The sequence below is a fragment of the Podarcis pityusensis genome, assembly GCF_964106645.2.
Source record: "Podarcis pityusensis genome assembly, chromosome: 14".
Classification (NCBI taxonomy): Eukaryota; Metazoa; Chordata; class Lepidosauria; order Squamata; family Lacertidae; genus Podarcis; species Podarcis pityusensis.
This window is the reverse complement of record NC_138039.1, coordinates 580,240-594,726: the sequence shown is the minus strand read 5'-3', so window position 1 is coordinate 594,726 and position 14,487 is coordinate 580,240. Positions and strand designations below refer to the sequence as shown.

General features: G+C 51.4%; 1 protein-coding gene and 1 long non-coding RNA gene across 4 annotated transcripts in view; one reads left to right on the top strand and one right to left on the bottom strand.

Annotated features, from left to right (window-relative positions):
• The window catches only part of CREBBP (CREB binding lysine acetyltransferase), a 70,806-nt gene that overhangs the window by 22,338 nt on the left and 33,981 nt on the right, over positions 1-14,487 (bottom strand). For 2 of the 3 annotated variants that reach the window (XM_080981439.1, XM_080981441.1), the window contains 8 exons: positions 13,566-13,619; positions 11,849-11,973; positions 10,442-10,630; positions 7,805-8,227; positions 3,502-3,681; positions 2,888-3,062; positions 1,187-1,305; positions 17-256 (listed from right to left, as the gene is read on the bottom strand). In XM_080981439.1, the coding sequence (XP_080837565.1) occupies positions 17-256; positions 1,187-1,305; positions 2,888-3,062; positions 3,502-3,681; positions 7,805-8,227; positions 10,442-10,630; positions 11,849-11,973; positions 13,566-13,619 (1,505 nt within the window). The remainder of the gene's footprint in view (positions 1-16; positions 257-1,186; positions 1,306-2,887; positions 3,063-3,501; positions 3,682-7,804; positions 8,228-10,441; positions 10,631-11,848; positions 11,974-13,565; positions 13,620-14,487) is intronic. The other variant, XM_080981440.1, reaches the window with a different exon arrangement.
• Positions 6,716-9,843, top strand: LOC308463252. Its single transcript, XR_013979530.1, has 3 exons — positions 6,716-7,671; positions 8,471-8,585; positions 9,334-9,843. It is a non-coding gene; the product is annotated as an uncharacterized lncRNA (long non-coding RNA).

Here is a 14,487-nt window from a genome sequence, read left to right as displayed (position 1 = left end):
AAGAAACCATGAATACCTTGCGTCCACAACAGTATCCCAAGGACTGCATAACAGGGTCGATTTCTTGTTCAAAGACCTCGGCCAGCTTAGTGCAAAATTTATAGACTCGTGACGTCTTGCGATTATAAAGCCAGGCATTATTGAACATTAGCCAGACATCATCCACGTACTGCCAGGGCTCTTGATACTGCCCTGTGTCCAACTTGCGCTTAATGGTGGAAAGATCCATGGGATTCTTCACTATGTCAAAATAGTCCTGCAAATTAGAAAAAAGAAGGAACACAGTGTCAGCTGGGCATTCAAATTCAAAGTTTCCAAAAAACAGCAATTTTTATTGATGGGAGAGCAGCCCATCATAACAGCAACCTCCTCAGGAGACTGTGTCGCGTAATGGTTAGAGTGCCTGGGAGACTTGGGTTGAAATCCCCACCCAGCCAGATCTCACTCTTAGGGACCCTGCGTCTTGACCAGTCTGATGCACCTGAAATTAGGGTGCTGTCACAGGTGGATGTTGCTTGCAAAAATCACACATTGTCAGGGTTTAGAGAGAATCGGGCTGAACTGCCATCTGGGTGGGATGACAACACCACCCTCTGGATTCCTACAGCTCTGAATAAACAGATGCCCAAAGCTCCGTTAGCAACAGCAGCCATTAAGCAGCTCAAGACGTCGCACATACTGAAGCCAACTGTCCCAACTTCTGAGCAGTGCTACACAAAATAATGACCTAGACAGAAAGGTACAGTAAACCTTGAAAACAGTCCTCACTTGAAAGAAATTCTTAACTGTGGAAAATCCTGTCTTGCCTTCAAATTTCCTGTATTTGTCTACTCAAGAGACAGACCTGGAAGAAGACTTTGGCTGTAGGGCAGACTAATAGACTATGCGCTTGGCTCCGGGAGCTACAGGAGCTCCTGGGCAGCAAGACCACAGGGATTACTTTAGAACCTAAACCCGAAAGAATTGCCACCAGTCAAAGGACTGCCCAACGGTGAAAATTACCCACAACTGCCTACCTGACAAACCCACACCCTACGAGAGATGGTTGTGACCTGCTTGCAAAACACTCTGCTGCTCAACTGGCTTCAATTCAATCTGCCTGAGATTGTTACTTAGCTATGGTGCCAAGACCGACCCACTGGTTCCTGGAAAGGCCCAGGGACACCCGGTCCACCTTCTCACTTACCGGAATCCCCAGGAGTTGAGGGTCCACGGGCTGCCGGAAGGGCAAGGACTCTGGGTCCTGGCGATACAAAGCTTCCAGGGTGGGCATGAGGGCCTGGCGCAGCTCTTCAGGCTTAAAGACTGTTGGAAATATCCAAATGAGTTAACGTAAATAAAACCACCGGTCAATTCTATCTACAATTCTATCTATGCTTTTCAACATTTACATGCAGCCGCTGGGAGAGATCATCAGGGGGTTTGGGCTGGGTGTTCATCAGTACGCGGATGATACCCAGCTCTACCTCTCTTTCAAATCAGAACCAGTGAAGGCGGTGACGGTCCTGTGTGAGTGTCTGGAGGCGGTTGGAGGATGGATGGCGGCTAACAGATTGAGATTGAATCCTGACAAGACAGAAGTACTGTTTCTGGGGGACAGGAGGCGGGCAGGTGTGGAGGATTCCCTGGTCCTGAATGGGGTAACTGTGCCCCTGAAGGACCAGGTGCGCAGCCTGGGAGTCATTTTGGACTCACAGCTGTCCATGGAGGCACAGGTTAAATCCGTGTCCAGGGCAGCTGTGTACCAGCTCCATCTGGTACGCAGGCTGAGACCCTATCTGCCTGCAGACTGCCTCGCCAGAGTGGTGCATGCTCTGGTTATCTCCCGCTTGGACTACTGCAATGCGCTCTACGTGGGGCTACCTTTGAAGGTGACCCGGAAACTACAACTAATCCAGAACGCAGCAGCCAGACTGGTGACTGGGAGCGGCTGCCGAGACCATATAATACCGGTCTTGAAAGACCTACATTGGCTCCCAGTACGTTTCTGAGCACAATTCAAAGTGTTGGTGCTGACCTTTAAAGCCCTAAACGGCCTCGGTCCAGTATACCTGAAGGAGCGTCTCCACCCCCATCGTTCTATCCGGACACTGAGGTCCAGCACCGAGGGCCTTCTGGCGGTTCCCTCACTGCGAGAAGCCAAGTTACAGGGAACCAGGCAGAGGGCCTTCTTGGTAGTGGCGCCCTCCCTGTGGAACGCCCTCCCACCAGATGTCAAAGAGAACAACAACTACCAGACTTTTAGAAGACATCTGAAGGCAGCCCTGTTTAGGGATGCTTTTAATGTTTGATGTATCACAGTATTTTAATATTCTTTTGGAAGCCGCCCAGAGTGGCTGGGGAGGCCCAGCCAGATGGGCGGGGTATAAATAATAAATTATTATTATTATTATTACAGTCATCTCATTCATGAAATAAGCAGTATTTTGTCATCAAATCGTAAATAGCTGGTGGAATTCAGTCTATAAGATGTGGCAACGGCTGCTCAGGACGCTGTGTTTTTATGCAGGGAGTCGCTCTGGGATCGATGGGTGAAGGGAGGTATACAAATTTAAAGAACAGCAACAACAACTAGAAGACTTGGGCCACTTCACAGGGAAAAAAGAAGTGGCTTTAACTGTGACAGGTAAAAAAGAAGGCTCTCCCTATTCAGAGACAGAATGCCTTTGTTCAGGAGAGGCTGAGGGACAGAAAACCGCAGTCGCTACCTGTCACCCCCTGCTTGTGAAGCTGCCTGGCCACTGCAGGAGACAACCTGGGGAAGCCCAACTGAGCAAGATGCTTCTTATCTTCCTACTTTAATTTAAGAAGATGGGGACAACATCAACATGGAGCGCAAGCTAGTGGCAGACAGACGTACTTGAGGGCTACACAGATGTAGACTTACTCTTTTTCCGTGGCTGAGATGGTGACGTGGACTGGGAGGCGGCACCGTTACTGCCCCCGTCATCCTCCTCTTTTATCTCAGGCTTCTTCCCTTCTATCTCCATGGGCTCCTGCTTGATCTCCACCCCATTTGTTTCTTCTTTGGTTTGCGTGGGGCCTGGAACGTCCTCCTCCACCTGAAAAGCACACGGCACAGTGAGGAGTCACAACCTCCACAGCCACCCAGGTCAGCTTCCCCAGCAAAGCAAGAGAGAATGGAATATTTAACATGTTAATATCCATCCATCCATCCATCCATCCATCCATCCATCCATCCATCCATCCCATATTCTGGATGATTTCCCTTCCCTGTGAATTCTCCTCCTAGTTTAACAGGCAGTAGGTGTTCTCTGCTCTACCCCACAAAGGGCAGGCTTTATTTCCCTACCACTTCCTCCTGAAAGCTAGAAATTGCTGCCTAATCCTGGAATGGGATTCTAGAATTCTCATAAGCCCCAACTACAGGTTATGCTGCAGGTAAGAAGCCCAACAATATCTGGTGGGCACCAAACTCCTCCTCCCTGTGTCCCTGAACAGCACAGACTGACCACGACTATCCCTTGGGCCCTTGCTTACCTCCAATTTTGGATCTAGTTGAGCTTCACCACATTCGGACTCTGCTTTTTCCACCTTCCCTTCTTGCTTAATCTCTTGTGTTTGGGTCTCCAGCCCCAGCTGCTGAGCATTCACGTCGGTACTGGCGGCAGAGCCTGGCGTGGGCACCCTGTTGTCGATGCTTGCTGCTGCTTGGGATAGCTGGGGTGGGGAGGAGGGGGGAAAGACACTGAACACACGGAAACCAGCCTTGTGCCCCAGTGCAGAACTCCAAAAAAAGAGGTCAGGTCAGATGACAGGGACATCCCCAACGGCACCAGCATGTCACCTGAAAGGCTATCCTTTCATGGAAGATGGAACCAGCTTGTTTTCTGCTGCTCCAGAGGGCAAGATCCGAACAGACTGATTCAAATTATGAGGAAGGAGATTCTGACTAAACACCAGGAAGACCTTTCTGACAGTAAGAGCCATTCGAGAGTGGAACAGACAGTGGGATCACCTTCCTTGGAGGTTCTTAAGCAGAGGTTGGATGGCCATCAGTCATGGAGGCAGATTCCTGTATCGCAGGGGATTGGACTAGATGACCCCAGGGGTCCAGTCTATAATTCTATGAGTAATCCATTTAGTTTACCCCTGCCTAGAATTCACATCTGATAACAAGAGGCCTAACAGGATGTTACAGCATAACCATCAGGGAATCATCCACCTCCTAAGCTTCTTATTGTAAGCTGCCCTGATAATTTATTTGAGGGGTGGTGTAGAAATCTAAACAGTAAATAAGTGTTAATAGTCTAAAATGGGGAATACTCAAGAACTGTCTCCCACAGCACGGTTGCAAATACAGTGGTACCTCGGGTTACAGACGCTTCAGGTTACAGACTCCGCTAACCCAGAAATAGTACCTTGGGTTAAGAACTTTGCTTCAGGATGTGAACAGAAATCGCGTGGCAGCAGCAGGAGGCCCCTTTAGCTAAAGTGGTACCTCAGGTTAAGAACAGTTTCAGGTTAAGAACGGACCTCCAGAATGAATTAAGTTCTTAACCAGAGAAAGCCTTGAAAAATATCCTAGGATCAATTATGCATGTTCTGGAAGCCTCCATGCTGGAGCATTGCAATGCATTATACCTGAGGCTGCCCTGGAAAATATTCTGCGGATAGAACAAGCTGTGAGAGCGCAGAGACCAAGAGCTGGGAACGTTTGCCAAAATGTCTGGCTCCTGATCCATTTCCAAGCTCAGTCCAAAAAGGGTTGTGCATTTGCTGTGCTTAGGGAACAGAACTACCTCTCTCTCTGCCCCTGCCACCCCCATATCTGCTCTGGAGGTACCCCAAGCCCTCTGGAGCAGATTTAGTGGGGTGCAGGGGTGGGGACCTCTGCTGTGCAGATAATTTTGGGAGCACAATGCTTTTGCTGGATCAACCCTGCACAGCTTAGGATCAGGATGCCTGCTGGTTGCCTTTTCCCACCTGAGCCTTCCTGCGACTTAAAAGTCAGGTGGCGAGGCTACTACATTCGTCAGGGATAGTCAGTAGCAAGCAGGAAAATGATATTTTAAGTGGCGGTGTTCTAAATATGAAATACTTCTCACAAAGATAGCTTCCCTGACATTAACACCATTCTGGTGCCTGGCTTTTATTTTTCATGCTCTAGTCCAGGCTTCCTCAAACTCGGCCCTCGAGATGTATTGAGACTACAATCCCCATCACCCCTGACCACTGGTCCTACTAGCTAGGGATCATGGGAGTTGTAGGCCAAAAACATCTGGAGGGCTGAGTTTGAGGAAGCCTGCTCTAGTGTACGGTTTTCCATTTGCTCTTTGCTTGCTGTCTGGTATTATCATCGGTGGTGATTTTTAGTTGTATTTTGGATTGTTCCTTCCCGCCCTCACCACTTTGCTTTATATTCCAATAGCCACCTCATAAGAAACAAAGAAAGAAAGAAAGCCAGTGATTTTAAAGGGCTGAGTCTGCTGTATTAATTTGGAACGGCATCCAACTGCATCCAGACAACCAAAAACCTGCTCCTGGACCTCAGCCGCCAGCCCTCAAAGTGTGGTTGCGATATCTTAAGAGGGATCCAAATGCACAGCAAGCAAACAACTTCTCAACACACCCAGTAGTCTGCGAGCTGCCCTGGGAAAGGTTTTCAGAGGACAGGATGCTGGTATTAAATATTAACTTCTTAAATATTAACATTTATTGTGGCAAAAGCTTTCACTGCCTGGAGCCCACTTTGTCAGAGGCATGAAGAGCATCCTCAGCTGGCAGATCTATGCGCTTCCTGGTCAGGAGAGGGAAGCTCAGGGCCAGAGGTGGGATTCTGACATTCCTCTGCTCTGCACACATGAGCAGCAGGGACCCTCCTCAAGTGCTGCAACCCTTTCCATAACCTCCTCCTAGCTTTGACAGGCTAATGCAGGCATCCCCAACTCCCATCATCCCTAGCTAACAGGACCAGTGGTCAGGGATAATGGGAGTTGTAGTCTGGAGGGCCGAGTTGGGGATGCCTGGGCTAATGTAACACCTGGAGTGGGAAAAAGCACCTTGGGCTTGATTGAGTCCTTAATGAATAAACTCAAAACTTGCGGGCAATTTCTATTTCAGCACTAGAATTTGGCTTCCCTGCCAATCTCGGCCATCTTTGCCTTCTGGCAAGTGCTTCCCAGAGTTACAAGCACGGAAGCAAGAGCGGAACGTTGCAAGTCCTGCAGCTGCCTCCATGCCAACGCTCCTGCCCTAACAGAACACCATCCCTTCTTCAAGCCCACCCAAGCAACCCTTCCTTGAAAATGCCCAACGAAAGTGGTCCCCCCGTGTCCCAATTCTCAGCTCCCCTCCGCTGGACTCCACTGGTGCATGCAGCTTCCCCAGCCAGCCCTAACATTGTGCTCTATAAGCGCACACATTCAGTTCCTCCTAAATGGAGTCTTTTCCTCCCAGGAGTTGTCTCCGCTATCTTTGGGCTCATTCTGAAGTCCCTTCCGGCCTCCCCCTAGTCAGGCTGGCTCAGTTTCCTAAGGGCCTCCTGATGTCACAATGGCGGTGGGTGACCCATTTTGGCCCAAGATTAAGGCTGGCTGGGGAAGCCCATCTGGCGAGATGGAACTTGCAAAGTGCTCAGTACGGGGCTCTGCAGCTGCCCCTGCTCAGCTGATACTTTGCCTACAATGCCCCCTCCCACCCCGCTCTCTAGTCAGCCACAGCTTTACCTGTCCCCCCTTGTAGGCGGGTGGGCTCATGTCTTCTTGGCCACAATGGCCTTGTGGGGCCTCCTGAGGCCCTCAGGCCTGAGGTTCCTCACTGCTGACCTACATGAACACACCTAGTCTTGGCCTCCTCCTCAGAGCTTGCTTTACCTCTTCACCCAGTGCTGCCTGCTGAGGTGCTGTGGCCTTTCCCCTTATACAAACACAATTATTACATCAACACCAACATCAACATCTCCTGAAGGTACAAAAATACGGGGCTGCCCTTTGCTGAGAGCACACCAACTGGTGAAAGGCTGGGAAATGATTGTGTCACAGTAAGAGCCATACTCTGCCGCGTCAAAGGAAGAGCAGCCTGAGCGGAACATGTAAACATGCTCTTCTTCTGCCATCTTCAATGTCGGAAGGCTTAAAAGACTTGAGCAGTCTCCTGAGCAGGCAGGCAGGCTTACCTTCCCAGGTGGGAGAGACACTTCTGCTCTTCAGCGGTCACTCTGAGCATTAGGAGCAGCTTGGCTGGCTGCCAGACCATGTGCTATTGAAACATTTGGGCTGCGAACCAGTACCTGCTGAGAACCTGCATCTCTCCAGATGTTGTTATGCTACAACCCCTGTCCTCCCTGACCATTTGGCCTCCACATCTAAAGGGCCACAGGTTCTCCAGCCCATCCTAGGTCTTCTCTTCTTTTTGCTCTTCTCTTGATCCTCTTAGATGGAATTTGGATTGCAAGCAACTTGGGAACAGGAGCCCCGATCTCCTTCGGGTTTTTTGTTTTGTTTTGCTTCTGAAACTACGCACAATGCTTCTAGAGAAGGCAGAGCTTCTAGAGAAATCCTAGGTCAGTGGGAGAGACAAAAGACTCCTGGTTCCGTCCCTGACTATGAAAGATTCTGCTTGTTGCAGTACTGAGTGAGGTGGACCAGGTGCCTGTCTCGGGGTAAGGCAGCTTCCTATGCTGCTCCTGCTGGACGACAGGCAACGAAGGTGAGGAAACGTTGTGCCCTGTACTCTGGGGTGCTGCACAGTGCCTGCGAGAGCACCGCTGCCATTCATGACAGAGTGCTTGCTCCCTGGCGCAAATGCTGGGCCCAGTAATGCAAAAAGGCCAAATACTCACCGGAGTGCCAGGGGCCTGGGCAGACATTGGCTGCTGCTGCTGCGGAAGCTGCGGGGTTGGCACGGGTGGGGGCTGCACTGGGGTCTGAGGCTGCGGTGGGATCTGCGACTGGGATGCGGCTTGCCCCGAAGGCGTGCTCTGCACCTGCGTAGCATTGGGGACGGAGCCGGCTGCTGGAGTGGGCGCCTGTCCCGCCGCGGAGACCGGTGTGGACGGCTGGGCAGGCACTGCAGGCTGTGGAGGCGTCATCCCTGGCGGGGTCTGGTGCTGGACCGGCGGCATGCCAGCCGCCACGCTGGACAAGAGAGGAGCCGCAGGCTGGTGAAGGGGTGGCTGGGTCACGGGAGGACACGAGAGCTGCTGGCTGCTTTGTGGTCCCAGCATATCCACGGAGTTGGGAAGAGCAGCTCCAGGAACTTGCCCCTGCCGGAAGGAGACACTGTTAGTGCTGCATTCAAAACCCCCTGTGCAAAAGTGGGCAACACAAGCAGACCAAGCGCCAGTCTGGCTGCGTCCCTCTGCCACACCGTTTCCCCAATATCACAGAAAGTACGCTTTTTGGGTAGGCAGGTGAGCCAGCCACTGTGAGTTACATCATATGCTTTTCACCAAAATGGGAAACTCAATTAATTTGCACAGACTTCCTCCTCCTGCCTCTCCTTCAAGTTTCCACCTGTGACTAAGCTTGGCCAGACCAGTTCCTGAGCTGACAGATGGATCAGTGGACGGACACAGACAGCTGTGGCAGAAGGACGGATCCTGAGGCCTGGCTAGACTTGTGGTGAGCAGCTGCTATGCAGGGCTGGGTGGTGGCCAGGTCCCTTGCCTGCCAGAGAAGGCCCCTTTGTGGTAAGAGAGTGAGCCAGCCTCTGTGTGCTGTGGAGGTGTGACAAGAGGCTGCTCCTGTGGGGATAACACACCTGCCCAGTGCTGCCTCTGCCAAGGAAAGAGGTCCCATTAACAGTGCTGGGTGAAGGCAGAAGTGGAGGTCCAGGTAGTGGCTCGAGAAATCTCCCATGGTGGTGGCTGAAGCAGACGAGGCAGCTGCCACTCTTGTGATGTGTCCAGGTGCTGGGACCCACACCTTCTGCCTCTGTTCGTTTCAGTGCTCTTTATGGAACTCCTAAAGGCCCTTCTGATGTCTAATGGATTTGCTAGTCCTCTCTATAGGATAGGAGGGGTGGGAACGGCAGGATTCCCTCTTCCCTTGTGGATAAACGCAAGGTCTCTATGCAAATGTCATGCTGGGCTTGCGAAAGAAATATAGTTCCTTCCTTATGGAGAGGGTGTTGAACTCTAAAACTCGCCTGGCTGTGATGACCAGCAGGAAGCACAGCCTTGGAGTATAAAGAAACAGATCTAAGAGGTTCAAGGGAGTCTGTGCTAGTGCTTTAAGGGCTGTATTTTCCATTGCTGCGAATCTGTGGATGGTTGGAGGACTGAGGAGAGCGGCTCCTCTCAGGAGTTGTCTAACTTGTGGGTGTGTGCTGAGGCCATTTCTGGTACATTTTCATTCTCTTCTTGCTCAGGAGTTTTTGACCCCGTCCAGATGCAGCTGGAGGCATCGCTGCCCAAGTCATGGAGCTGGCCTCTGCCATTGAATCTGAAGACCCTTCCCAGCTGGGCCAGGGAGGCGTGGCGATCTGCTCCCTGCAGGCTGCAGCTGAAGGCGGAGCCATGTTGCCCGTGTGCTTTGCATGAGAAGCTGCCCGAGTGGCCGCATCTGCCCTTCTGCATCGGGGCCATGAAAGAGGCTGCATGTGATTCTGCTGCCTTGCTTTTCCACCTTGGAGCCATGGTGAGTTTGGGGGAGAGGAGTAAAGGTGGGAGGGGGGATGCAAAAGTGATGTGCACCCCCAGGAGATGGGAGGGCAACAAAGACAAGGCAAGGAAAGAATCAAAGAAGAGAGCAAGAAAGATACTGCTGCACCTCGGCACAAGCAGGACTGAGGAGGAAAGGAGAGGTCTGCAAAGGCACAGAGCAAGTGGATATGCAGATTAGCCAGGAGTTTCCAGCTGGCTGGGTGCAGAGGTGGAGCTAGCTGCACCCGTGGGGTGGGGCTAGCTGCCTGCAGGGGCAGGGCAAGTGTTGGGGGGGGGGGTGCGCCGCCTGCAGCAAGCATCCGGGGGGGGGTGCAGCGATGTCACCCCCCTCAGGGATGACACCCAGAGGGGACTGCACCCACGGCACCCCCTTCCTCTGCCAATGGCTGGGTGAACAGGATATGACCTGGCACACAGGGGCTGGCTCACTATCTACCAGGAGAACAGGCTGAGGGAAGAGGTGTGCATTAGGTAAGCTCCTGAGATGATCTAGGTTAGAATTTAATCATGAGGTCTGGGAAGTAAGTGGCTTGTGACCCATGTCACAGTCATGGCTGGGCTTGAGAGCTGAGCTCCTACACCACCGTCACAAGGCAGCATTGCTGAGGTTCTCTTGCATACGAATGTTCACAGCAGGACCACAGCGACACAGTGCCTGGACTCTGACATCCAGGGAAATGGTGGAGGCCACAGAAATACTAAGGTGCGGACACAAATATCTGAAGCGAGTGAATGGTCCTCACAGTTTTGATGAAAACCTGGAATTCCACATTATGCCAGGGCGAGTAAAATGAAGCAAGCCATGAGCCATACCTGTGCCACTCCTGCCTGTGCCGCTGCTGGCCCCAAAGCAACGCTGTTGACATTCAAAGCTCCACTGGAAGCAGAAAACTGGTTCTGTGGCAGGAAGGGGCTTGGGGTGGAGGCCTGACCCATCAGACTGTTGGAATGAGCTGCTATCAGGTTCTGGGACTGAGGCATCCGGGAGGGAGACAGAGCCATCTGCAAACAAAGCAGGCCCTGCGCATTAAGGGTCTGGACCACAAGAGAGTTAGGTTCTCACTGAATCCGTTTCAGAAGAGAGGGGAAACAGGCACCAGTGGGCTCCCCCCACCGTCTCTCTGAGCTGAATGTGCTTGCCAGTTGCAGTCTCTTCTTCCCTCCCGCCAGGCTGCCCTCTAACATCTTCACTACACTGAATCATCCAATGTATTTATTTGATTTCTATTTCTAATTGAAACAGAAAATTGCCCTAATGTCTAATTCAGAAAGCTGACATGTATTTTAACCTGGTTTTCAGCTTATCGTTGATTTTAATTATTTTTTAAGGTAAAGGTAAAGGACCCCTGACAGTTAGGTCCAGTCGTGGCCAACTCTGGGGTTGCGGCGCTCATCTCGCTTTACTGGCCAAGAGAGCCAGCGTACAGCTTCCAGGTCATGTGGCCAGCAGGACTAAACCGCTTCTGGCAAACCAGAACAGCGCACGGAAATGCCGTTTACCTTCCCGCCAGAGCGGTACCTATTTATCTACTTGTACTTTGATGTGCTTTCGACCTCCTAGGTTGGCAGGAGCAGGGACTGAGCAATGGGAGTTCACCCTGTCGCGGGGATTCGAACCGCCGACCTTCTGATTGGCAAGTCCTAGGCTCTGTGGTTTAACCCACAGCGCCACCCGCGCCCCAATTATTTTTTAAACGTTCTAAATAGTTGTTTTTAACTAAAAAAACCCACACCATTGTTTTATTCTTTTTGTGAATTGCTTTGAGGGTTGTTGCTTTTTAAAACAACAATCAAGTGGTACAATAGACCCACAACTTACAGATTTGCAGAGGTGGTGGGAAAATAAGTAAGTAAATGGAGAATGGGGGGGGGGAGCTGGAAGGGCCCCCGAAAGATATTGCAGGATCCACCCACAGCCTTCCAGAGACCTCACAAAGCCTTCTGAAAGCTCAGTAAAGGAGGGGTCACATGGAGAGCTGGTTCCGGGGGGCCTTCCTGATTTTGCGTGCAGACCCCTGGAACACAACCCCCATGTAAGTTGCAGGTCTACTGTGCATACATTTTATGAAATAAAATAAAGTGACTGAATTAATCCAAAACTGAATGATGCAATACCGGAAAGAACCTGAGGTAACCAGCATATGAGTTTATTTCTCTTAACGTAACCCAAGCTTTAAATAGCCAGGAAGAAAAGGAAGAAAGAGAGAGAGAGCTACAAACCGTGGAAATGGATCCCATGTTGTTCATCTGGACAGGATGGTTCATTGGAGGGGTGGTGCGGGGTCCTATCGATGCCTGGGACATTTGGACATTCCCTATGGACATGGGGTTAAACTGATTCACTCCTGCAAAATGCACCCCCAGAAGAGCTCATTAGGAGCGAGTCCCCCAAGCGCGGATCGACACACAGCTCAGCCCACCACGTTCCTGCCCCCATTCCAGCCCGAGGAAGAGTCACGCCTGGCCTGCAGGGCAGCTGAGCAGAGGAGACCCAACCCCTTTCTCTTGGCAGCGACTGGGAAGGAAGCCCACAGAAGTCAAGACACTCAGCAGAGGGACTAAAGACAGAGAGCTCTAAATGTGGAGAGCTCTCTTTCCAACAGCCCCCTAATTCTCCAGCACGCCTTTTCTGATTCTGTTTAAAGGGCAGCACAGGGACATTTGTCGTCCCATTGTCTTGTTATTGAGCGATGCCTGGGCACTGAGGGGAGGAGTTGCTACTGTCAGCAGACACTGTTCTCCACGCAAGTCTTAGTGGTCTTCCCCACATGGGATCTGTCCTGCACAAGTCTAGCCACAGACATTCCCAGCACTCAGAGCACAAGCCATGCCTCCCCCCCAACAGCTGGCACCAGGGGCTTCCTGTTCCTCCATCCCCTCTACCACTCCCAGCAGCTGGGTCATCCAGAAGTGCCATGCGGAGACAGGATCTGTGTTGAAAAAATGCAACTGAATGGAACCATGTTGAAGTTTGGGGAAAGGAAAAGGAAAGCTAAGGGTTGTGAAAAATACTGTATCTTTCGTTCCATAAGACACATCTAGTTTTTAGAGGGGGAAAGCAAGAAAAAAAACATTCTGCACAAAGCATGCAAGCGGCTTTCTTGCTTTAAAGCCTTCCGTCCCTCCTCCCGCTTTGCTGAGAAGCCAGCAGAGCAAGAGCGATAGCTGCACAGCGCCTCTTCTGCTGGCTTCCCAGCAAAGCAGGATGAGGGACGAAAGGGAGCCCTTACAAGGGAGCGCTGAGCAGAGCCTGGCAGCGGCTCTTGCTGGCTTTTCCGGGAGGTATGGGAAGGGACAGAGGGCAGCCTGTCAGTCCCTTCCCCCACCTCGCGGAAAAGCCCCTAAGAAACGCACACACACTCCACGCGGCTCTTTAAAGGGAGCGCTGAGCAGAGCCTCCCGCCTGCATTCGCTCCATAAGACGCACACACATTTCCCCTTACTTTTTAGGAGGGAAAAAGTGCGTCTTATGGAGCGAAAAATACGGTACATGCACCATTCCCTTTGGATAAAAGGAAGTGGAGCTGAGAGGGAGCCAGTGTCTACGTGGCGTCTGGAGCACCCTGCAGTTATGTCAGGACAGCTGGCTGGCTTTACTATGGGCTTTGAGTGGCAAGGGTAATGCACACAACAGATTAGCGAGGGGCATCTGGGAACAGGTGCATTCTCCCCAGGACTGCTACCAAGCTGCACTCAGGAACCCCCTGGTTCGCTCTGGGTTGGGGGAAGTAGAGCTCAAGAAAGCCAAGCTTTTTGTATCCGCCTCAACGGCTGTGCCCCCCCCCTCCGCCCGTGGCATGCTCTCAGTCTGCTACCTTGGAACAAAGGCTCAGGTGAAAGTGTGGCATAGAGGAGGCAGGATACAACCCCCACCCTCCAACAGGAGACTCGCAAGAGTGAGGCTAAGGAAAGGAGCAGCTTAGTGCAAGTTGAATACCTTGAGACCCCTGCATGCGGCTCAGAGGCACATTCGGCATGGACAGAGGCCCATCTGCAAGAGGACAAAAGCAGCACGGTCAGTTCTTCCTTTGCGGCTTCATTCAGCACAATCTTCACTTAGCAGACAAATCAAAATGCTAGAAATCAAACTGATTGGGATGCAAACTTCAAATAATGTGTAGATTAAAACCTCAATTAAATAGAAAGCCACGCTAGTTAATTAGGCATCAAGTTTGTTTGTTTGTTTTAAAAAACAAACACTATTTTTAATATCAGAGCCTATCAAAACGACAGCTGACAGGCCCCATCTGAGAACAGGCCTTCCCCTTTCATTCTAATGCCTCTTCCAAGATGGTGCAACAGATGCATATGCCAATGGAAATGATTGAATCTCACTGAGCAATCAACTCCGGGGTCTTTAATCAACAAACAGCCCTACAACAGGACTCCAAGTGAGCTTTGGGGTTGTAACTGTCTTCCGAGGCCACCAACCAGGGTGTCCTCCTTACCTGCCTGGTGTGGAGCGGGGCCGCTGTTTTACAGCAGCCCTGGGCTTACTAGCTGGGGTGTGTGTGTGTGTGTGTGTGGTTCCGGAAGGATGTGAGAGAAGACAGTTGCTCCCCACCAAGGAAAGTAACCTCTGGGGTGCTGCAGAGTTTAGTCTTGTCTCCTGCACTGCTGAACACCTACATGAAACTGCTGGGGGAAGTCTCTGGATGTTGATGGCATCTATTTAATTCTCCTTTTCCTCAGTGATGGGTTTCCCAAATGAAGACAGTAATGGGGTTTATGCTAAACCAGGTCCATCCATGTAAGAGGGGATGGTCAGAGCTTGAGCTAGTGAGCTGCTTCTGCTCACACTGCCCTCTGAAGGGAGACATCTTCATTTTGGCCATGCTCTCTCTGGGGCTGCTGCCCCC